This window comes from Neopelma chrysocephalum, unplaced genomic scaffold (assembly GCF_003984885.1).
Source record: "Neopelma chrysocephalum unplaced genomic scaffold, ASM398488v2 Primary Assembly neopelma1_97027, whole genome shotgun sequence".
NCBI classification, from domain to species: domain Eukaryota; kingdom Metazoa; phylum Chordata; class Aves; order Passeriformes; family Pipridae; genus Neopelma; species Neopelma chrysocephalum.
The window spans coordinates 2,616,704-2,640,272 of NW_020925669.1; the positions used below are offsets into that span (position 1 = coordinate 2,616,704).

The window sequence follows — 23,569 nt, forward strand, 5'->3', positions numbered from 1 at the left end:
TCCTGAAATTTTGTAATCCTTAAGCACAATCAGCAGATTATCTCCAGTATAGCTTTCTTCTGCTTGGATATGCTCTTTCTAACCATAACTGACATTTCAGTGATCTTCAGTACCCTCTTTATCTCCTCACCTTTCCTTCCCATCTCAGATCACATTTTAAGCTATTCAGTATATTTCCATGCTTTCTGATTTTTTTTCCTTTTCTTCTTTTTTTAATCTCTCCATTTGTCCATTCCCAAGCCCGGTAGAGTCTTAGTCCTAGCTAGAGCAATGAAAAACGGAGTGAGAAAAGAAAGAAAGGACTAGTAGGAACAGTGAGAAGAAGAAAGATGGAGACAGTGAGAAATCAGCTGTCTCTGCTTCACACTCTTCTTTCCCAGGTGATCCTTCTGCCTCCTCTAAATTAATATCAAAGCCAGAGGGAGAAGAAGAGGGTTGGTGGGGGAGAAAACGACAACCTTAGGAAAAGAAAAATCATGATGCAGAAAAGCGTCTGTCCCCTGTCTAATTCCTGCAGTGGCCTGTAGCTGATGGTGCTGAGAAAAATACAGCAGCAAGCTCTGACATTTCATTTCTGTGGAGAATTGAAAAAGGGCTTGCTATAATTCATCGCTTCTTGTAACTCAAACCCTTTTTGACAGGAGTACCTGCGCTGTCTTTTAACAGTGGCACCACAGTGGCTGTAATTGGACATGAAAAATGATGTTGTGTTTCTACTTGCTGGGAGAATTGGAGTGGGGGTAGGTGGGGCAGTGGCAATTTGGTGTGAGATGGTGATATCTGGCATAATTTGAATGGGTTGGTTTTAGGAAAAAAAAAAGGAAGAAAAAGCCAAATTGAAGTGTATGAAGTGTAACAAGTAGGATCATCTTGTCCAAGGTATGCAAAGATGATAGTAAAGGTGGCTTTCAGCAGAGATGAATGTGCAAAGAATCAAAGTAAAATGAGAAGTGTGACGCATGTGAAGTTCTGACTTCTCCATAAACCCAAACATTTATGGCACTTGTGGGAAAAGGACATACAACCCCCCCTTCCTGAAAGGGACTGATTCACAGCTGTTGTGGTGCCCAGTACCCATAGTTCCCAGTACAGATGTGGAGCATGAGTAACAGGCTTTTCCTGAGTCCACATTGGGAACACAATTGCGAATAAACCCCTGTTTTGCCACCTGCTTGCCACTTCTTGGAAAACTGGGTCTCTCATATGTAACCAGACACCTAAATTAATTTTTTTGGCACTTGCCTAAACCTCTTTGTGCCCCAGTGGCTCTCAGCACATCTTTGCTACAAAATTGGTGTTGAGGGAGGCACTTCAAAACAAATTTTTGACCAAACAAGACTTTGAAAAATGAATGAGGATACACATTGTCCTTATTTATAATAGTTTCATACCTATTGAGCATTCTGGTTCCTTAAAGTCAGGCATCTTCGTGTCATGTAGACAATAAAAAATTTTAGTCAAGTCCTAAAGATTGAGAGAGAGGCTAAAGAGGAGATAAACACTTCCTGGGTTAACTAATGGTAAAACAGTATCCTTCTTTTGCAGTGGAGCCCAATAGGAATGATACAGAATAGGGAGCCATGATCATATTTCAAAGGAGAGCACAGAGAGGATCCATGGGCAGAGGAAAGGGTGACCACTGAATGAACAGAAGTGTAGCACATCCTGGAGGAAAGCCTAACAAATTACATCCACTCCATCTGTTAGATCAAATGCTGGCTTAGCCTGCCCAGGTCTTTTCTCATGTTGCGAAACCTCTTTTGTAGTCTTCTATAGACAGAGTTCAACAAAAACCTTACAACCACGTCTGTAATTCCTATGATCCCATGTGGATTTCCATGGTATAATTCAGATTTGCTGCCTGTTTTCTTCTATCATACTCACAGGGTACACCATGACAGGACAGGTATTAAAGATGTCCATATCAGTATTCCCACAAAAACTCTGCAGAAGACTGCATTTTGGAGTATAAGATTTGGTTTCATTTCATTAAACCTATGGCAATTTCCAGATGAAGAATAAACAGAGAGCTTGAAGCTCTAAATTCCCTTCTCCTCAAGAAGGCATTTTCCCAGACTGAGAAAGCTACATCTTTCTACCATTTTATTTCCCCACTTAGCCCTTTTCTGGTCCCCATGACAGGTCCTTGCTCCCGGACTGTCTGTGTAAAAAAAAAAAAATTTCCATAGATGGAGAGAGGAAACTTAATTATTTTCCTCTCAGTGTTTCTCCCTATAATTGGTGTCTTTCATGTCAAGATGATCTCAATTTGTATTATGGGCTCTGTGCAGGCAGCACTTTCTCTTTGGTCTGTAAAGAAATTGTCAAGTGTATAAATCATAGTGTACATTAAATTACACTAGGCTTTTACTTATTAATTCCCCCAGTTTTTAGTTCCTTTGTTGAATGCTCATTCCCTTCCTCTTTTTTTTTCCTCTTGGCGATTGTCTTCTTTTTCTCATGCCCCAATCCAAAAGAAACCCAAAAACCTCCCAAAAAAACAAACCAAACCAAAAACAATCAAACAAACCAACCCCCCCCCAATTTTGTCTCCTTTAATTTTTGCCAAAAAGTCTGATGATTTTCTCTGCCTTTTGCAAGCTGATCACATCCAACTCAACAAGTGGGAAGAGCTCTGTCTTGTTTTTCTAAAGATTGGCTCCAAAGCTTACTCGAGTTCAGTGGGAATTTTCATAGACTTTAACATTTTCCAGATCAGCACCTAGGTTGGTAGATTTATGGGGTGTTCTGCATCACAAGGCTGTGTCCATTTTGGATTCACGACCTTGATCTCTCAAGGTCTGTGTGCTGCACACCTCCTATAAATTCCTGTCTGCCATGACTATTCCTCTTGCTGGCTGCTTGGAATGCAGGTTCTGGCTGTTGTGGAGTGAGCACCAGGGGCCTCTGACCACCCTCCTCTGACCACAGGAGTTAGATTAGCTATCGGGACCACATTAGGAACCCATAATATGTAACAGGAGTGCAAGTGTCAAAAGTCAGACCTTGGTATGTGGATAGTGTCAACACCAACCTGCTACAAACACAAACCAGTCACAGAGGTTGAGTAGCTGAGGGAAGTAACAGGGCAGTTTGGCTTCATTACCCTGCACATGAGAGACAAGATGGGGTTCATCTGGCATAAGTCCAATAAAGGTGAAAGTCACCTAAATGCATAGATGATCTTTGTGATCACCAGAGAGGAACAGGCACTTCAGAAGACCATACATCCTTTTCATTTCAGATGCCAGCTTAAGAGTGGCTTAAAAATTACAGGTTTTGTACATTTGGAGTTACATGACATAAATTACCCTCCTCATCTGTGTGATGTCAGATCTTTAAATGTCTGTAACAGCTAACTGCTCACATGTTACAGGAGCCCTATGGCAGGATGTCTGTCCTGCTGCTGCTAAATATATTGCTTCTGGCCCTGCTAATATCTTGTGATACCTATGTGAGTGATGGGTCTTTACAGCTGCAGAAGCAGGGGCTGATACAAGCTTTATCTGGTACCAGATCTTCTGTTGGTTTTAGCAGAGCAGAAACTGCTCAGTAGCGTCTGGAGCCACTGATCCTTCTCTCCCAGAGTGTGAGTCTAACTGTAGTCAGTTTATGGATAAGTACATTTTCCTCCAGAGACAACAATGCAGCAGGATCTGCTAGGCTTTTCATCATCTTAACCTACTTGTCAGCCAGCTTGATAACTTGTTATTACTAAATATGTGTGCAGAGCAATTAGAATAAATCTAAGTTATTATGAACTACTTTCCAAAAAAAAAAAAAATTAAAAAAGGGGAATTAAGGGGGGAAGGGGGGAAGAATAAAACTAATGGCCTTGCTACCCAACTGTGATTAGCCACAAATAAGGGATGACTAGTATCCCCTGAAGGCACCCTGTGACATTCATCAGCCAATTTGTGATCCAACTTTATTTGGGAAGACATATGTTGGGAGATTCCTGTTGTCTTCTGACCTCCTGCTCCTTGTGATACTTGTTTGAACTTGTACTTTCTTTGTTGGTTGGAAAATCTAAAAGATATTTTTGTTCCACTCAGACATGGTCACACATAGAAAGATATTTTGAATAGTCCTTCTGCACAGCGTATGGACTGCTCTATGTGACAAGGAGTAAGAGGCAAAGAAGAGCTTTCAGATTAAAATCTCAGCTTGTTCTGATCCAATCTGCATCTCTGGCTACTGACAGGAGGGGTACATCCTCACCCCTCTTAATCAGACATCATGTAGGCACTGCCAATGAAGTCCATTTTAGACATCTGTTGCCCTCCTGGGAGTGAGCAGCTCTGGGGATAGTGATGGTCCCTGATGCTTTTGTTGACTGACAAAGGGACAATTTTGATAACAGAAATCCTATTTGCAGCACAGTGGCAAGGTTTTTATACTTATTTATATTCTGATGTGAGAAAGGAAGAACATACCTGAAAAGGTAACAGAGGGAGAAATTTTTACTTATATCCTGTCCTCTACTCCCCCAAAAAATCACAGCATCCAACACTCCTGCAGCATGTAGACAAATCAGATCCAAATCCCACTCCCCAAATGTGAAATGGAGTCTGGTATGTTACAGGTGACTATCCTACTGAGCTAACAGTAGAAGTGGAATTTGCTTTTCAATTTTCTTTTCATCATGCCAACCTCAAGAAATCTTTGCAATTAAAGTCTCACTGATCCTGATATTCTGACAAGGCATTTCTACTCTCACACAGTAGTGCTTCCAGAAGAAACTATTAGAAATTTTAAAAGTTATGTTTAAAATTTCATGACCTGTGTGAAATGAGTCAGATCCCTCTCCCAGTGTGATTCAACAGAGCTCCCGTCAGGTAAATGGAGTGACACTGATTTATTTACCTCAGACCAAGCAGCAGCCTTTGCTCCATGGTTAGTTCTTTGTTTACTAATTGCTTTTTCCCCCCTTGTGGAGTAAATTCTGGTGCTAATTATGATGTATGGTAAAAAAACAAAGCGAGCCTTTCTGTCTGAATGTTTGATTCCTCCATTACTTACGTGTTTCTCTTTGTTCTTCCTTACAGATGAACAGACCGATCCAGGTGAAACCAGCGGACAGCGAAAGCCGAGGAGGTAGTTGACTGCATTGCTTTCAGCCACAGTGCTAAGTATAATTGTTGTCTCTGGCTTCTCTCAGGCAATGTGCTGATCAATTAGTAACGTAATCACTGCCAAAGAAATTCCCTCCGCAGCAAAGATTCTCTTTATTAAATCTCCTTTACTTCATCTCACTTTCCTCATATTCAATTATTATTTGATTTTAAAAGGCAGGCAGGTGCCAGCGATTGCCTGAGAAACAAATAACTGCCTTGTTAAGAAGTGAAGCATCAGGCACTGACTTAACAAAGTTTAACAGCAGTGACGGCAATGTGGGTTTTTTCAGACCTACATTGTGCTGAGCTGCAGAGGTGTTTAATTTGGTTAAGATAAAGCAGATATTTTATGGTTTCTCTGACCATGTTGTTTCTGCTTGCACTGAAGCAATTCTGCTGTTGGAAAAAGCAAATTCTGAGCTGGCAGAGTTTTCTGCACCTGTATCAGCTTATCTGGATAAACCTGTTGTGGAAACTGAAGACTTCTCTCAGACCCGGGGAGTTATTCAGGATTTGCACAGGTGTAGCTGAAATCAGGAGCTGGTCTTTTGCTTTTCCATCCTGCACAGTGGATTTGGAAGGCTTTGTTAAGTGATTGTTCAATAGATCACCAGTGATAAGGTGTTTCCTGTAAAAGGTTTTCAACCTGAACTGATGTGGTGATACTTCACCGTACACTTCTAATAGGAGCCTGTTTGTCAGATCAAACACAGAGCTCACTGAGAAAGTGTGAGATGATCTGTTATGCTGGATAAATTACCATCCGCTATTTTTTTCCTTGTATCTGTACATTTATATATATACACACATACATATAATGACATGTTTCCTTCCTCTCTATCCCTATCTCTTTGGGAAAAAATGGAGAGGCTTTTCCTCATCTATGCAGTAAAAACCTCTAGTGCTTATGGATCAGATAAATGTGGGAGTAGGGTTTGTCATTTAGTAATGATGTGGCTCATAGATGTCTGAAAACTTTTCAATTTCCACCATAAATATAAACTCTTCCTCATTTGTGAGATGACTATCTTTGTGCTGGCATTTGTGGAAATCTCCAGCAACAAATACTTAAAAGGAGTAAAATGCCTCACAGAGAGAAGACACCGTGTTCTCTCTCCATTTGAAAGCTGTGGATTCCAGAGGCTTTGACTGTGTCAGTGTGAGGCTGAAACTCTCCAGTGACTCAAGTCATTGGAAAACTGTATGTAGCTTGTAGTTAAAGGGCTGGTGTTATGGAGTGGCAAAACCGGCAGATCGAGAGAGGCTCTGTAAGGAAGGGCTGTGGTGCCATGTAATTGCAGAGCAGGAGAGGAACTGAGCGCTGGGAAAACACTAGAAATCTCAGGGATAAATATTGCAGTTTTAGAGCCCCCCTTAAAGAAAATTTGAGGGAATTTGACCAATACTGGGCAGAAAGTATCTGATGCGATCTGGGATGGAGAGTTCTGCTTTGAAGGACCGTGGCACATTTCTAACCTGCAAAAAAAGGCGTGTCACACTGTGCAGCACTGTCCAGTAGTTTTTAGCAGAACCAGGTCAATTTCCCCCTTTTCCCTTCCTGTCTGACGATCTGGCTCTGTGTCTGAGTAGGACTGGGTAAGCCATGGGCAGTTGTCAACGCCAGTCTCCTAGGGGAAAAGAAAAAGGCTCAGCTGCCTGGGCAAATGAGGGGACATTATGCACATTCCAGTGGAGCTCGTGCCGACAGCGAGAGTTAAGGGAGGGCCTTTTGTCTATTTAATTAGACATACCAAAAAATAATAATTAGGCTGGCCAATTTGCTTAGTGCGCCTACAGGGTATGTAGCTCCCAATCATTCTTTTTTTTTTTTTTTAGTGCAAATCAGTAATAGAGAACACATGCCTGGCTTTCTGGGAAGGGTTTTCAAACTCCTTTGCTAAGAGCAGCTGCTTTCAGGGGTGGTGGTTTGAACTGCAAAGGGCTCCAGTGGCAGTTTGATTCCACATTATCCGTCACACCAGTGGTTCCCTCCCTATTGTGTTTTAGCTAATTATGTCCCCATCTTGCATAAACCTCATCTTTTCCCATCCAGTCTGCTCCCATATTGCTTCTGTCGGTGGTGGTCACAATGCAGAGGCCAAGCGGGTGTGCTCATCATTGGTGTGAAAGACACGTTGTCCTAATTCCCCACTGACAAGCTGCTTCTGGGCTGGTGATGTTTCAGGACGGCATGACTCAAGGGCAACTATGGGAGAAAAGAACAATTGGCACCCAAGGGAGGCATTGTACGAAAACTTACGTTCTTCAAGAGCCCACCGGTTAAAGCAGGCGCTGCAAACAGAATGCTAAAAAGGAGGCCGTGTATCTTAGGAGCACATCAAAAGACTTCATTAGGGCTGCAAGATAAAGGTCATCTTCAACAACAAAGAAACTTAAATTGTAGCTTATTATACCCTGTCCGAGTATTGGGTTGGGACATGAGGGAAGAGGGGGGCTTGGAAGACAAAGGAGTTCTTCTGCACAGCACGAGTCTTTTGGTCTGCCCAAAGTCCATGCTCTGAATGCACCTCTATCTCCTGAATTATGGGGAATTTTGGTGCCAGACCACGGTGCTAATGAAAGAATGCAGTGCTCTTTGAAACTGTAGTTTGCAAGGAGGTTTTTACTGAAAGCCGTGAGCAGTATTCTTGAGGAAGTGATATTGTGTTTTACTTACGGGCAAATACTTGCATTTTGCTAAAACATTAATCTTTGAATTTTCCAGCAAGTTCTGCCACAGTTAAAAGGTGATGAGAGTCCCAAATTTATTTTCACCCTCACTCAGATTCTGCTCAGCACTTATTCCTTTTGTTCTTCTGGAGTGTGGATTTTGTCGGTCTTTAACCCTTCCTGCGTCCTGATTCTTGGTTGAACCAAAATAGCGTGTTATCATTTAGTGTGTGTGAGCAAGAATTTAGAGTATCAGGCCATCTAGGTTTGAGGAAGAATTCAAAATGTTGCTTGGCACAAATTGCACTCAACCCTCCAAAATGGAAATGCTGAGCGCCTCTTACTAGTTTTGCCTGTTTTATTATTTTTTTTGTTAATCTCCATATTGGAGCAAGACAAAGAGTGAAAAACTTTTCAACAAAAACTGCCATTATTTACATTTGCCTAATCTCACAGGAACTAGAAATGAATGTGTCCTCAATATATTTCTCTAGGGAAACAGTCTAAATTAATGGGAAAATTTTGCAATTTATGTTCCATCCTGTTTGTGCGTATGTGTTGTATAGTCAAGCTACAAAATGTTTCATAGGGCTATTCCTTCCACAAAATGCTTCATGAAGCCTCAAATACCTGATCAGAAAGTCAGAGTCCTTTGAGATTTTATAAAGACTTTAGCGGTAGTGGAATTGATAGAACATGATAAAAAGGGAACAACTCATTATTTTGTTCTGAAAAATCACAGTGTAATTCTCGCTCTATTAAGGATATCTTAAAAATTCTCATTGACCTTTGTTTTGGTCAAATTTTTACTTCACTATATGGAAGTTATTTTGCCAGAGATTAGTTATTCCAACATGTTTTTAGGGATGTAAGTTATAAGTCCACGTTAAAATTTTGAACATGACATATCCCAATTAAACTGTTAGAATTTTCTATTATTTTCATCTTGGTGAAACTGTTTTTTCTTGGTTCCTCATCTCATGTACAGCTCTAAAAATAGCCCGTAGATATCCATGTCTTAAAGTTTCTCAAACTCAGAGAAAGATTTCAAGTCTGTTTTGTGGTTTGGGGCAAAAGTTTGGAGCCATTTCTTATTTTATCCACAATATCTCTAGCTCTCACTAGACAACTCTCACTGCAGCTGGCAGGGTTAACCTATGATAAACGCAGCCCTGAGGTCCCACTACGTTGTACAGGCAGTAACATTTTTTAAAAGGAAAGGACTCTCCTGCTGCTCTAGTTGCAGTCCGTTAGTGATGCTTAGATGCTCCACTGCTCCCACATTCCTCTCAAAGGACAGAAGAAAGTCTGTAAAGGAAGGCATGCAAAGATGCACATGGTGTGCTGCCCAGACCCAGTGTTAATGTCACTACCAAGAAGCACTTCACAGTGGGTTTTGAGGTCCTCCAGCATCTTGTGGAAGAGAAACAGAAGGTTCCTGGACTAAAGAAGGAAAAGTAGAAAGTGATTTAGAGTTTAGGGTGCAGTGTCCTGCAGACAAGGTGTAGAGAGATTTACAGGAAAGGCTGTGATGCATCATATTGCAGTGTTTTCTGCATGCAAGAAATCTACTAAAGCTTCTATTTGTGTTTATGCTTTCAGGTAGATTGTTTTTGTGCATGTTTGAGGGAGGCATATGAACTGGTTTTTTGTCTGCTGTTTGGCAGCTGGAAGGCTTGGACTTCATATTTCAACAAACTTGCTGCATTTCTCCACCTGTTACTTGACCTGCAGGCTCTGAAACTATCTGTTTCGTTATGGTTTATTCCAGATTCAGAGCAAAATGTTCAAGAACTCAATTACAGTTAACAGCAAAACAGTGGTGCCTTGCTCATGCACTATGACCTGTTTCTTTTTATGCCTTTAGCTTAGTAACAATGATGGGATCAGAATGGCCTCTCCACAGTTTCTAAGCTCTATTTGCATTTGGGACAAAAGTCTAGGTCTAATTCTTGTTTCATCCAGGTCTTTTCTAGCTCACTAGCTCTCTGCTGCAGGTGGCAGGGTAGTTTGTGACAAACACAGCCCAAGGTCCCAGTAATTATTTGACATTAACTGATAAAAATTCCACGGCTTGTGTAGATGGTCAAAACCTCTCAGGAGGTTTCCTACACAGGTACCAGCCAGATCCAGGTCTGTTTAGGAGCTGCAGTCAAGCAAGACTGGTTTCTTTCACCTTTGTTGGCTTCGCACTGGTACAACAATGCCACGTGGGATGATTTCCTTCTTCCTTGGAGACCCTTTGTAAAGATTAGGTTTGTTTGCTTAGACCTTCAGACCAGAAAGGTCTGAAGAAGAGAGGTAAGGGCAAGTAAGGAGAGAGCAATCTTGACAGAGCTCATCATCATCTCTTCTGCTCTGCTGAAGGTTGGGCTATGGTGGCACCCAAGAAATCCTGAATGTGGGGCTATGAACATGTCGGAGTTGTACCTTTGTAATTCTCATCTCTTCCATATTTCTGAGCCAAATCTTACCTGTAACATCAACTTCTCTGCGGAAGAAACTTTGCCAGTGGTTCCCTATCTTCTGCCTTTGCTGAGCTTCTTTAAAAGACTTCCCACCCCAGAACCTGGAGAGCAGGCTGAGGGAATGTCCGGTTTCGAGGTGGCAATCCATACAACCCACCTCTATGTGGCTTGCCACAGCTTTTTCTTCAACTGCTCATCTTTGTTCTTTTATTATCTCCACACCCATTTAGCAGGCAACACTGGGAAACAATCTAGGGAAGCAGATAGCGTTCTCCCTTCTCACAGCTCCATTAACTCTTTGAACATCACTGTGAGCGCAATATGATGCAACTTGATCTTCTATAGCTGAGGTAGAGAATGGCACAGACAGGAACTTGCAAAGGTCCCACAACACACGAATGCCAGCCTTCACTGACAACATTGCACTGGCAATGCTGACTACTAGCTGGGTAGCAACAGCTCCTGTCTTCACATTTTGTGGTGTCTGGACTCAAGACCTCTAGAAAAAACATTTACCACACCCAGGTCTTGTATTCCCATTTTTTCCCTTGGTGTGCACAACAGTTTAAACAGCATCTCTCTCCCTTCTTGTTATTCCTTGCAGTTTGAAAGGTGATTTTTAACTCCATGTGAAATCCTCCTCCTAAGGCTCATACATGCCCTCCTCCAGAGGTTTGTCCCAAACATTATCAGCTGATTTTGACTTTTCTTCTAGGATGCACCATCAAACCCAAACCTAAATATTTTTTCTCGGTTAATTGCATATCCCATATTATCCACTGATAATGAGTTGCAGTATCTCTGCATGGAGGGCAAAGAGAAGGAATGACTGTTTAAAAATAAACTAATATTCTGTTAAAAAATCCACCAGAAGTGGAGATGAGCTCATGAGTGGAGGGGGAAAAAAAAAAAAAAAAGAAAAAACAAGAACCTAAGAAAAGACTTTGATATTAAACTGGGAGGCAGGTGTCTTGCCTCAGAGGCTGGGGAAATGTCAGGACCAGCAGAAAACCTTGGTGTCACTGACAGGGTGGTGTTCCTGAGGATTGGCTGTTGGACGTGCTGTAGTATTAGGAGAGATGTCAATGCCTTGAAACATGTTTACCTCTCTGTTTCTATAGTCAAAAGATGGGGAAAGAGCTGGACCCAGGACCACAACAGCCACTTAAGGCATCCCACAGTCTTGAGCATCAATCTGGACTCTTCTGTCCTATATGTCCTGATGTCCTTCCCATGGAATAGTAAAGCATAAAGTCCAGGGCAGGATCAAAAAACTCATTTAAATTTTAACAGTCTTCCTTTCTGCCAATTCAGATGAAGGCAAACCCAAGCTTTAGACCCTGTTGTGTGTTAAGCATCTTTCTACAGCAATGTCCAAGGCTGTTGAGTTCAAAGGGCACATGTCCATTGAATTTTATTTCAGGTCTGAACATCTGTTAAAATCTGTGGTGTTTTTCCTTTAGGCCTAAGATAAACTTCATCTAGAAAGAGCATTTTAGTTCTCACAAAAATCTTCTCTTTCTAGCTGTAGCTGGTTGTGGAACTGATTACATCAATGGGAAATGAAAATCTCTTGGTTTATTGTGGAATTTCAGGACCGCATGACCCTACTGACAGCTGACACCCTGTTGTCCTCAGAAGGCTGTATTTTCAAGCAGACAGAATGTACCAGCATGCAAATGCATCAGTTAATTCAAAGTGGCCCTGGGTGACCCCATTCATGCTTTCCACTCTCTGGTAAAACTCAGTTCTGGGGGAGAAAAAAGGCTCCGGCAGATCCTCATGTGTAGTGTTTTATATTTGATGACTCTGCTGAAGGCTGATGTGCTCCATTCCATACTCAACTGCTGAAAGAATATAAGGGACATCAAACTTTTGTTCACGTCTGCCCTTTCCATCGTGATTGAAATCGATGGAAGTGTGCCCATCAATAGGAACTGGAAAAGATCCACAGGACATTGTGTTCTAGCACATGTCCTAAGGACAACCTTTTAAAATCAAGGGAATAAAAGGAAAAGAAAAAAAAATAAAACAAAATCACATTGCACATTTTTCATAAAGCATCTGTAACCTAACAATTTACTGAGAGGGAGGAGGAGAGACCAGAGCAGAGCCTGGGGAGAGGTTGGTGAGCTTATGCTTTTTGCCTTGAGGTTTTGATATCAGTTCTGTTTCTTGCTAAGACAAAACTTTTGATCAATTATGTAACTTTGATTACCTTCTCCTTCACGCCCTTCTTTTATTACCTGCTTAGGTTGTGATATGCTTTAATTTGCTCATTTTTTGTGGCTAGTGCCTTTGGCATTTGTGCATGTCAGGCTGTCAGTGCCATAGGGTTAAGACACCAGTGGAAGCCTGTAGCTGTGCCCAGAATGATCAATACAGGGCCAAAAATCAAGTGATCGAGGGCCCTCACACTGCAGTGTGATGTTTGGAGTTTTTTTCAATAACAAGGCAAAAATGGAAGAAGTGGTAGGAGGAGAAGAGTGGAGGAAATAAAAAAATGTAACCCTATAAAAAAATCCTACTTTTGTAAATACATCTCAACCTCCTAGGTGAACTCAGGGACATATAACAATCCCAGTATCTTTTTTTTTAATGTAAAGGTTGCTTGTCAATGGGTTTTTATACAGCATTAATAATACATTTATAGATACGCTCCACAATTAATTGCAAAGCATTTATGGCACTGAACAGTTAGAATGCATTATGATAATCACTCCTCGTGCATTGACTTTATTGTAAAGGTTTTGCTGATCACTGTAATTGGCTTGTTATTACACAGGAATATAATAACACCTCTCTGTATAGTAGTTTATAGCACATCAATAGCAAATGCATTCCCTTTATTGAAAGCAATGTGCATTTTATTAGAATATAGCTGAATAAGTGCAATCTGTGTAGACAAATGAAGTTTCTAATGACCTGTCTCAAAAAAGAGTCAAAATAACAAGCCATTTATTATGTATTTTTTCCATTGATGAACTTGTTGTTATGGTTACACAGACATTTCTTTAAAAAACATAAGACACATTTTGCTGTTCTTTCAAAGAAGAATTTGGGGAAAAATAAACATATAGGCCATTTTTATGCCTGATGTTGAATACAGTCTGGGTGAATGATGCTCACACCCTAGAGATTTAATTTGCTTGTTGAGATTTTCCGAGCTTCTTCCCTGTGTGTTTGGTCTGACATTCACAGAAAATCAAGAAGTTCTCACTCTGAGCCCAAGCACTGCTCTTGGGTGCTGTACTAACATCCCCTACGCCGTCACCAATGCATCAGATATGAGGGCTTGGTGCTGTCCTTACTCCTGTTGTATGGGTTCTTTATTTTAAAAACAGACATGTTTTATAGTTAACAACCAAGAAAAATTAAGAAGGTACCCAGAGTTATTCTCCTGCCTGCCATCATTGCTCTTGGTCTGAATTTCAGTTCTTTCTGGGAACTAAGAGTTGCACCCATCTGGCATACACATGTAATTGATGTGTATTTGTTTGTTCATCTAACCCCAACTGTAATCAATATCAGTCAAGTACCTTAACACCTTTGAAACTTTGAATCTGGATAGAGAACATTATTGTTTCCAGATCTGGTACAGTTTGTATAATTACACTACTGTGCAGGGTATAAGCTGAGTCCAGTTTTCAGCACATAAAGATGTTTGCTGCTTCTTCTCAGCTGTCACTTGTTTATTGCAGGCTCGCAAATACCTTTGATTCTAGAGTAATCCAGAGTCTTTCTGGAAAGCAGGAGCTAGGAAATGTCTGGACTATAGGCAGTACCCTCAGCTGTTGGCACACAGACTGGCTCCACCCTGCGGTTTTGATGCAGACTGAACTCTCCTCTCTGACTGGGAATTTCAGTGAGAAGGGTTTTTCCTCTTGCCTGCTGAGACCCCAGATTATACTATCACAGCTTTCAAGAAGTTTCAAGGCTCTGGAAATGCTGGAGGTCAAGAAAACTTTTCTCTGTGGCACACACAGCATTTTCCAACCTTTCTCCGTGTATTGCAGTGTGTACGGGAAATCAGTTTAGGAGGCAGAAAATCTCTATGTAAATAATGTAGCTCTCTGAGTAAACTGTATCTAGTTCTTTTACTTAGAATCTGGGCCTCTTGGCAGCCTTAGACTTAGCGACAGAACAAATGTTGAATAAGGCTACTATGGTACTGCTTTTAGAATGTTCTTTCAGGCAGGATTCACTTTACTTAGCTTTAGCATCTAAATACTAAGGATATTGTCTAAGTTAGTCATCTAGTCTCCTCCTGTGGACAGTCCATGGAGACAGGTGCTTCAAACTGTGATTCACCCCATCCTAAGACAGATGGGATAAGTGGTACTTCAAAGTCCCTTCTCTCTTTCTTCACTGAATCAGGAATGAACCTGTGGCAATTAACTCAGATTTAGGTATCTCACTTTTAGACACCTAAAGAGAGGTAAGATGAATCACAACTTTCACCTTTTCATTCCACAGTTTTCTATCTGTGTCACATGAATGATGATGCTGGACTTTTTTGAAATCCTAGGTAAGATCTATGAATAAAAATTGCTATATAAAAACTATGAATTGTAGAAGAAGTTGGGGTATTGTCCTAAAAAGAGAAGACATCTTTCTCCATTAATGTGTTTGCTTCATAATATCAGGGGAAGAACAGGAGGAGTTGCATCCCAATCAGCCCAAGCAATAGAGATAATCTGATCAATTTTAATTCCTCTTTAAAGTCGATTTTCATTTTTATTTTTGTATTTCAGTTTGCTACTACTCCCATTCTCACAGCAGAAAGTAAACTCAAAAAAACCCCAAAAGCTTCAAATTAAAAGTAGTGTGCAACATCAGTGTTTTTAAAATGTGTTTTCATAATTAAGAAAAATATTTTTATCTTTAAAACCAGCTTGCTTTGGAATCTGTGATAGAAAATGAATATGGCCCCTTGTAATATCATTTGTAGAAAGGTAATTTTCAAGGCAGCACTGCACTGAAACATTTTCCCCCAGGGAGGATAAACAGTTGGCTTCAATTAGTGAGGAACTGTTTCCTTTCTTTTCAATTTTAAGGACAGTCTTGCAGTTGGATCCTGCACAGAGAAAAAGAAAGCTCTACACAGGGCAATAGACTGCAGCTTGGAAGACTGAGGCTTAAATTCTTTCCTTGCCACAGATATTCTCCTCGACCTTGAAGAGGTTACTTAGGGTCAGCCTATTATTTTCACTCCATTTCTATCTGGTGACTATTATTATCTTTGACTGTCTGAATATACACGTAAAATTGGCCGAACATCTTGCTCTGACTCCAGTTTCCTTCTATAAAATAATATTGGTGCTGCAAGGATACGTGCATTAAAGATTATTAGGTGCTCAGGCTCTCTAATCATTAGTTCCACAGAAGTAACTTGGTTAGATAAATAGAGGTGTTCAAAAGTGTCAAATGTATTTCACTGCTCAAATCTCACATAAAGTCAATGGGCCTTGGGTGTCTAAATATTCCCTTTGAAAATCTCCCCAAATAATGATGTTCTTCCAAATAGTTGGAGACAGCTTTGTGGGGCTGATTCCTTACACTTTTACAGTGGAATCAATTCGAACTTGTTCCCATAAGAGAAGCTGCCTATTGGTGCTTGTGGAAGCTGAAGAGGACATGTTCCATGCCAAGGCAGGCTTCTTTCATACCACAAGCTGAGATTGCCCAATGAATGGGACTAGAAGAGTGTCAAAAATAAGAGAAAAGCAACTTAAATATGTTAGGACTGGCCTTAGTGAGGGGATACTTTTCTTGTAGCATCAAACATATGATGCAGGAATTCATAGTTCGTAAAATACTTCCTACCCATGCACTGCCATAAGAATGGTAATTAATTCCCCCAGATCTTTATTTTATCCATCTCTTGGGTCACTAATGAATGACCAGAATGCATTGATTATAAACCACAAAATATTGACACTTCCAAGCAGGCATGCAATTAACACGAAATTATATTGCCACAGTGTAAGGTACATTGGATGAGTTGCTTTCTTGGATTCTTCTTTTTTTTTTTCAAAATGACTATGACTATTATTATTATGAATAGCTAATGAAAAAGAGGTGTGAAAGAGTGGGCCACAACCACAGACACAGGGGAATGAAGATAGTAGTTTAATGACTTTAGAGATCAGACTAAACCAAAGCAGTCTCTCTACTACCTAGATCAGAAATCTAATTATTTACTATCTATCTTGTGGCAGTGCCTGGGAGACCAGTCATGAACCATCACACCAGGTTCACTGTACAACACCGAACTGATGGAGACCATCTTTCCCTTGAAAGATTACTCCCTAAAGATAAGACCAGATGTACTGTCTGAATGCAAAGCTTTCATATAGTGTCTTCACAGATGCAAAAAAAACCCCCATTGTGCTGGGTTGCACTGTTGGGAGTGAAACTGGTAGATCAGGTCAGGGGCTGTGGAGTTAGGGTCTACCTGGGGCAAGAAAACAGTAGGATGGCCTTCAAGCAAAGCTCCTTTTGGTGAAATTTCCTCTGAGACAAAGCAAGTGACATCCTGAATAACATACACAAGAACTTAAGCTAATAATAGCATGGCCTCCTTCTTGACAAGGACCATTCTCCTGCACACTCACACCACGTGGTTGGCAGATTTGATCACACCCAGGGCCAAACAGCTGCCTTTAGTGTACAAGTTTGCTAGTGGAAAAGAAACTTAGGTTCAGTAGGTGCCTCAGGGAGAGAGGACTGGCAGGCAGCCTGTTATACCACCATGCCACTCATTACAGAGGTCGGTGGGTACTGTGGTAGAAACAAGGATGCAAGGATATAGACGTCCCTGAACACCAAGTGTATCTTTACAGAGAGCTCTTCAAAGGCACCAGAGACACCTAAAGCAAAACAGAAGTCAAAAATCATGTCTCACAACAGAAAATCAAATCCGAATGCAAGTAAATTCTCTGGCGTTTGCAATGAGCTGAATTTACCCCCGTCTCTCCTTGATCTCAGTGTGTGATCCTGCACTCTTCCTTGGTATTACAGCCAATGTGGTTTTTATTAGAGCCTCTAATGTTCTCTTATTGAAGTTTGGACTTTGAGAGGAAAGGCCAAAGCACTGGAGCACTAGCCATTCTTCTGGTGTTTTCTGCCTAGATTAAAAGGAAATGAATACGGTTTAGATCTGGACAGAATCATTAGATCTCATTTAACCTCTTGCATAAACTGACTGTAAAATTTCACCCAGATAGTCTGTGCTGAGACTTCTGACTTGCATTTGACTGAAGAATAAAGAAATTTAACCAGGGAGTGACTCTTTTGAGGCTTCAGTACAACTTTGATATCAAACAGGTTGGAATTGTGGAGATGAACCTTCTAAAAGGCTTTTAATAATTTAGCAAATCAGCTCAATTAGTAAGGATACATTTTGGTTATCAATTATGTGTAACAAGTAGAGATAGTAGGATACATTTTTCACTCAAAAAACTAAATACATATGCTTTCCCCACTCTTCCGCACACAAAACGACAGGGGGCAATCTTTTCCTGGGGCAAAATTTTCCAGATTTTTCTAAAGAGACCCTTGAAAAGGCACAGCAGCGTGATTATTCAAAAACTGAACAAGTGGAAATATTCCTGGTGTCTATGGACACAAGGGAGTTCATTCAAAACACCTTTTTTCCCTCCTGAAAAGCGGATATTCATGTGCAGAGGAAGCAACCTGCATAACTCCTCCTATGCAGTCCAAGCGCTGCCATTTCCTTCTTGCAACATTTCCATAACAACACGACTGTTTTTTCTTCTTGATTTTCTAACTTCCTGGTCTGACCATGTGCCAAAAGGGTGAGACATGTCCAGTGCTTTTCAGAAAGTTATGCTGTCCCCAACTAAAAAGAAATATCTCACCTGCCTTATCCAGTGACCACAGAAATGGTTGTTACTGCATGTCAACAGGCATTGTAGAGTGACAGAATTTCCATGGGCAAATAATCAAGGGAGAAAAATCCTCCATTTTGCAGACATCAGTAACATGCTGACCTTTAACAACATCACGAGCCTTCACTCTCCCTTTAAAGTATTATATCCATCCTTAGGGGGAAAAAAATTGTAGCTAAGGATTGAAATCAGCAGTGGATCATAATGCTGGCTGTGCTATTCAATTGCCCTGCTGTATTTAGGATCCATTTATTTCTAGCTATTTTTTTTCTGTCTTGAATCTAAAAAAAGAAGTGACCAGGCTGGCAGTGACATGTGATTAATAGATTGCACCTTTAGAAAAAGTTAGCAGAAGGAGATTAGCATTGCAGTCTATTATTTATTAATTAAATGCAGACACCCTATTTATACCAATGCTGATGACATTAGTTCACGTCCATGCTTTGGGACTGCATTATCCATCCGGTCTCCCAGCATAGTAATGATTGTTATTAAGCCTGTGGATGTTGCTGGGCTCTTTCTGTCACTTACTTCTGTTATCAGCAGGAAAGGACAGCCAAGAAGTTAAAGGTCCAACCTGAACTTTTTGTTCAAGTGTCTGCTCTGTCTCTAACAGCCTGAATTACCTTGGCCGTATCTCTTGGCTCCTTTGGGACATCACTGTTTCTTTTTTGCATCTGTACCTCCTTGTAGCTCAGGGCGCATTGAAAATTTAGTGTGCAAGGCAGTATGCTGTGTGAGACCTTTTCTATTGCCTACAGGAGAAAGGATGATTTTAGTGGACATATGTGCACCTGCTGCTGCTATTTCAATTAACAAAATGGGAAAGAGTTATCTCAGGTATTGTTCTTTAGCAGTGCCATGACAGAACATTACACTTCACATGACTCTTGTTTGATGAGCTTGTGTTCCTGCCTACAGTGTGTTCAAGGAAAGCTACAAAGCCAATCCAACCCTGAGGTCTCCGTTATTCCCAGTAGCTGTTTTCAAGATCCTGCCATTAAAGGTGGGGAAAACAACTAATAGGTTGCAGATCTCTCCCTGATCCCACCTCAGGGATACCCATGGGCTTCTCTACCACACCTGATAAGCAGATTTGTATACAACTACCCTGTCCTACAACTTGAAAAAGAGAAAGACATGGTGGTGCAGGACACACTTCTGTTGGTTTTATATCAGGAAATAGCTCTTTACCAGCTCCAGGCAGATCATAAATTAATACATGGCACTTGGTTGGACTGTCTGTGGGCATATGAGCCAGCAGAGCCAATAGACCACATATGTTTTATCTTCAGAGTAAAGATGGGAATCCAGGGAAATCTTCACATTCACTGGCTGGTATGCTTGAAAAATTACATTTTGGGTATCTATGATCCAAATGTTCAGTTACCCCTGCAGAAGCATGTCATAAATGTTTAGATTTGGTAGGGTTTCTTGACAAACTGTGATGTGCACTCTCCTTTGTGACTTTGTCTAACTCTCTTTTTCCACACATTAAAGGACAAGCAAAATGCATGAACTAGTCTCTTAACAGCATCTTCTCTATGTAAGCAGCTGCTTTCACTGTCAGCAGCACATTCTGCAACCAGGGCAGGAAGTCTGGTCATGAATGGGGGTAAGATTTTCTTTCTACTCTGTGAAAATTCCTGAGTCACCAGAGGTACAAAGACAAGTTTTGAAACCAGTGTGTACTCATGAAACTATTTAGGATTTGGTCCAAGGCCTACTCAGAAGGCTTTGGACCAGTAGCACCATGGGAGGGTTCCTCTAGAACACTCTGAGTACCTGAGCCTTAAGCATCCTCTCACCATCATTTTAGTGTTTGCTGATTTGAATTTTCTTCAGCTATCATGTTGACTCTCTGAAAGCTGAGCAATGTAACAACCAATAATTAAAAGTGAATATTGAAGTGTCTTTCAGCATTATCTGCACCATGATACAATCTGAACACATGCAAAAGACATTCAAAAGATGAATGGAGGGAGTGAATGGGCTGATTTATCCTGGACTGTTTCTCATGGTGTGAAGTCTGCCTTTCACAGCCTGATGAAGTGCAGAGACAGTTAGTGGATTTGCTACCAGGAAGGGCACACATTCATTTCCCTTCCTGCAAATGTATTTAGAGCTGAAATATGAGCATAGGAAAAATTACAGCAAAAAAAGCAACCACTGAAAGTGCAAACTATCATTTACTTTGGCAAGTTAGTGTTAAAAAGAATAAGTTGAGGGTGGTAGAAACTGGCATAGAAATTGTGCAGAAGGGTTTCTCCCTTTGTGTATATGCTTCCAAATGGTTGTTGTTTTTTTCTTCTTTTCCTTTTTCTGTCCTCCATTTCTTATAACTTTCCACAGTTAGACATTGCTTCCTACAGACATTTCTCAAATACTACACCAGTTGTGAACTCATCCTCTCCTAATCTTAGTTAAAAACAGAATTGGGTGTAAAGTGAAACTGCAGTTCCTTCCCATCCCCATTGCTGTAGCAGCAACATAAAGCACCTCATCTTTATCCAGAAAGGGTAGAAAGATGGCTTTAAAATGGATGCTGCTCTGCTAGATGATGTAGATAATATTAGCCCTTCTGAATCTCTGTCAGTGGCTCTCAAAGCCTCTTTCAGATGTAATCAGCCTCCTCACCTTGCTCAATGTACGGACAAAGAAACTGAGGAACTGTGAGTAATGTGTTTTGGGAACAGCACATCGCTACACAGCTTGCAGCTGAAGTCATGTCTTCTAAATCCTGTTCAGTACTCTGCTTAAATTTGGTCTTTGTTTTATCCTCACTTCAGCTTTGCATCAGTCCTCTGACTTTTGTAAATGTGCTAGAAAGTGAATCAAAGGGCATAGGAGAACAGAGGGGTGGGGAGTTTGCGAGGGAGTTCCCCCTGGTCCCAACCTGTCAGGATCTTAGCACCCACCTATGTGCATCTTCCCTGTGAATGGAGAGCAACTTACTCCTGGCATTGAAGGAAGAGAAGGAAAAGGTGGTGCTATAATGCTGGAGAGGATGTAGCCCCATTCCTGACCTCCCTGCATCCTCTGTGCTGTAGGAATCTGTCATCACTCACCTGTCAGTTATATTATCTCCTGCATGCAGCCGTGCAAACATGCAGTATAACACTTACAAATATCTGGTCACAAAAGGCTCAGCAACAGCTCTGACCAAATAAAATCTCCCAAACAGACAGTGAGTTGGGATATTGTCCTTTTGAAGCTCCTTTGAAGGTTTGATTTCCTCCCTCTCCCCTTTTTATGTAAATTTGTTCTACCTACAACACCCAAATGCCAGGAAATCTTAGAACAGTAAATACCCCTGCAGCACAAACAAAAATCGTGCTTCAGAGAAATTGTTTGGCTTCTCAAAGCTGCGGCCTTGCCCTTTAAAATGAAGGGCACGCTTCTGAAAAGCTCTCCTTTCCTTGCAGACCTTTGCTTTCAGCATGCTTGCAGTGGTACTGCCTTCACCACTGATGGTACCATAGCTTCTCGAGTTCAGCAAGGACACTCAGCACAGGGAGACATTAAAGCGATGTCTCCAAACTCCAGAAGGTGTTTTGCCATTGAGTTGATATTAAAACAACCTCTTCAGAAGCCAATACTGGCCAATTTGCTACAAGTTATCCCATCTATTGTCTAGGCCCTATAGAACCCCTGTTCCTTCTTTCTGAAGGAAGCCAGACTTCTACAGTCAAGCTACTTGTGTGTACGTGCCTGGGCCCATCCATCAGTCAATCTGTCAGGGGTTCCTTCTTTGAGCTTTGAACCCACTGGGTAATTTAACCTATCGTTGATGGGGTGGAAGAGGTCCCAAAGCTACTCCTATAAATTTCATGAAAATGGGCAGCCAAGCAGAGCAGAGAGTTCTCATTAGTGTTCATAAGCCCATCTTTTATTAGACATCAATGAACTCATGGGGGTAGGGACATTGGAAGAGGGTTTTACACATTTGGCTGCCCATGAAGCAACTTGTTTCAGTGTGTGCACTCTGATACCCTGTCAAGAGGCCTCCTGTAGTAACAGCTTCTTGGTTTTAACAGGATGTCAGACAGATTTCTTAGCTCCTTTCTGCTGATTTCAACAATGCTTCACACAGCAGCAAAGTCAGCCTGCTTGTTGCATTTCCCTTCCCTCCTCAGTCAAAGCCACCCGAGAGAGTTCCTGCACAATGTTTAATAAGTAGCACAACATCAGAGGTGGCTGCTTTTCAGTGAGGAGTACCTGAAGGTAACAAGAAAAACAGTACAGGCTTATGAAATTTTTCTATATATCAGCATAAAAAAGTAATATTCAAACAAAAACGGTTATCTGTTGTTCAATGATATCTTCAGGTTGTCTAGACAGACTTCAGGATTAAGAGTGTGTCAACAAACTTTAATTTCATTTAACATGGTCCAGACTTTATCAATTCCTCTTCCAAACCCCTCTGCATTAGTAGTGTTGATTTTTTTTTCTGTTTGTCCTGTGGAATAATAAAATCTGAGCTGTTGCTCAAAGCCTGTAGGTTCAAAACGAAGTGCAGAAAAACACACTCTGAGGCAGACCTCCAAAGCCCCAGATGTGTGGCAGTATATCTAGCAGCAGGAGAGACGGTTCTTCAACTTTAGTTCTGAAATCCCCCCTCATGCTTTCCTGGATGGATATCAAATCTCTGGCCACTACCCAACCATGCAGTGCAATGTACTACAGACAAACCATAGGTGAGGCCCTCTAACAAAGATTTTTAATGTAGATTTGATAAAGCTTGGCTAAGGAGTTAAAGTAATCAGTGGCATTAAAAAACATATACATAAAAGTGTTTTTGCAAGAACAGCATTGAATGACAACTGGAATATACCCCCAGCTGGTTTCCATAGTCATACGGAAACCTGTGTTTCAAAGAAAGGCAACTTAAAATTAACATCATGTCAGAGTTACTGCTTTTCACAAACACCAGAAAATGCTCTGTCTCATTATTTCTGTAGATCAAGATTTTTTTACATGTGTACTTACATTATTTGTTCTCATTGTAGCATTCTGGATAAAAGAAAAGTCAGTTTAATTCCTCCTTTCAAAGAAAATCACACTAATTTGAATATGTGGATTGCACATAACTAGGTACTTTGTGGGTTGTGTGTGCACATGTATTGTTCAGGTCCTATGTCTTTTTAGATTTTTTAAAAGTCAGTGGCAATTTTACTGAAAAATTATTGGGTTTATTTTCAATTTGTCAAAGTATTGGGGTTTTTTCCTTAGACTTCATTTTTATATTCTTTTTGCTGGAAGTACAATGTCTTATTTTCTTTCTTTCTTACCTTCTTTATTTCCTTTGGTTTTGTCTTTCTTCCTTTCTTTCCTCCTACCTGCCTGTGTCTCTCTTAGGTAATATCACCATAATTTCTAGAATTTATAACAAGCAGGCAAA

The 23,569-nt window shown here is 40.8% G+C and overlaps 1 protein-coding gene across 17 annotated transcripts in view; it reads left to right on the top strand.

Moving 5' to 3' along the window:
- The window catches only part of CELF4 (CUGBP Elav-like family member 4), a 699,885-nt gene that overhangs the window by 389,799 nt on the left and 286,517 nt on the right, over nt 1-23,569 (top strand). For all 17 annotated transcript variants that reach the window (XR_003532179.1, XM_027671059.1, XM_027671061.1 and 14 more), the window contains one exon: nt 5,049-5,097. Coding sequence is in view for 16 of the 17 variants with exons in the window: in XM_027671059.1 (XP_027526860.1) it covers nt 5,049-5,097 (49 nt within the window). In the remaining variant the exon portion in view is untranslated. The remainder of the gene's footprint in view (nt 1-5,048; nt 5,098-23,569) is intronic.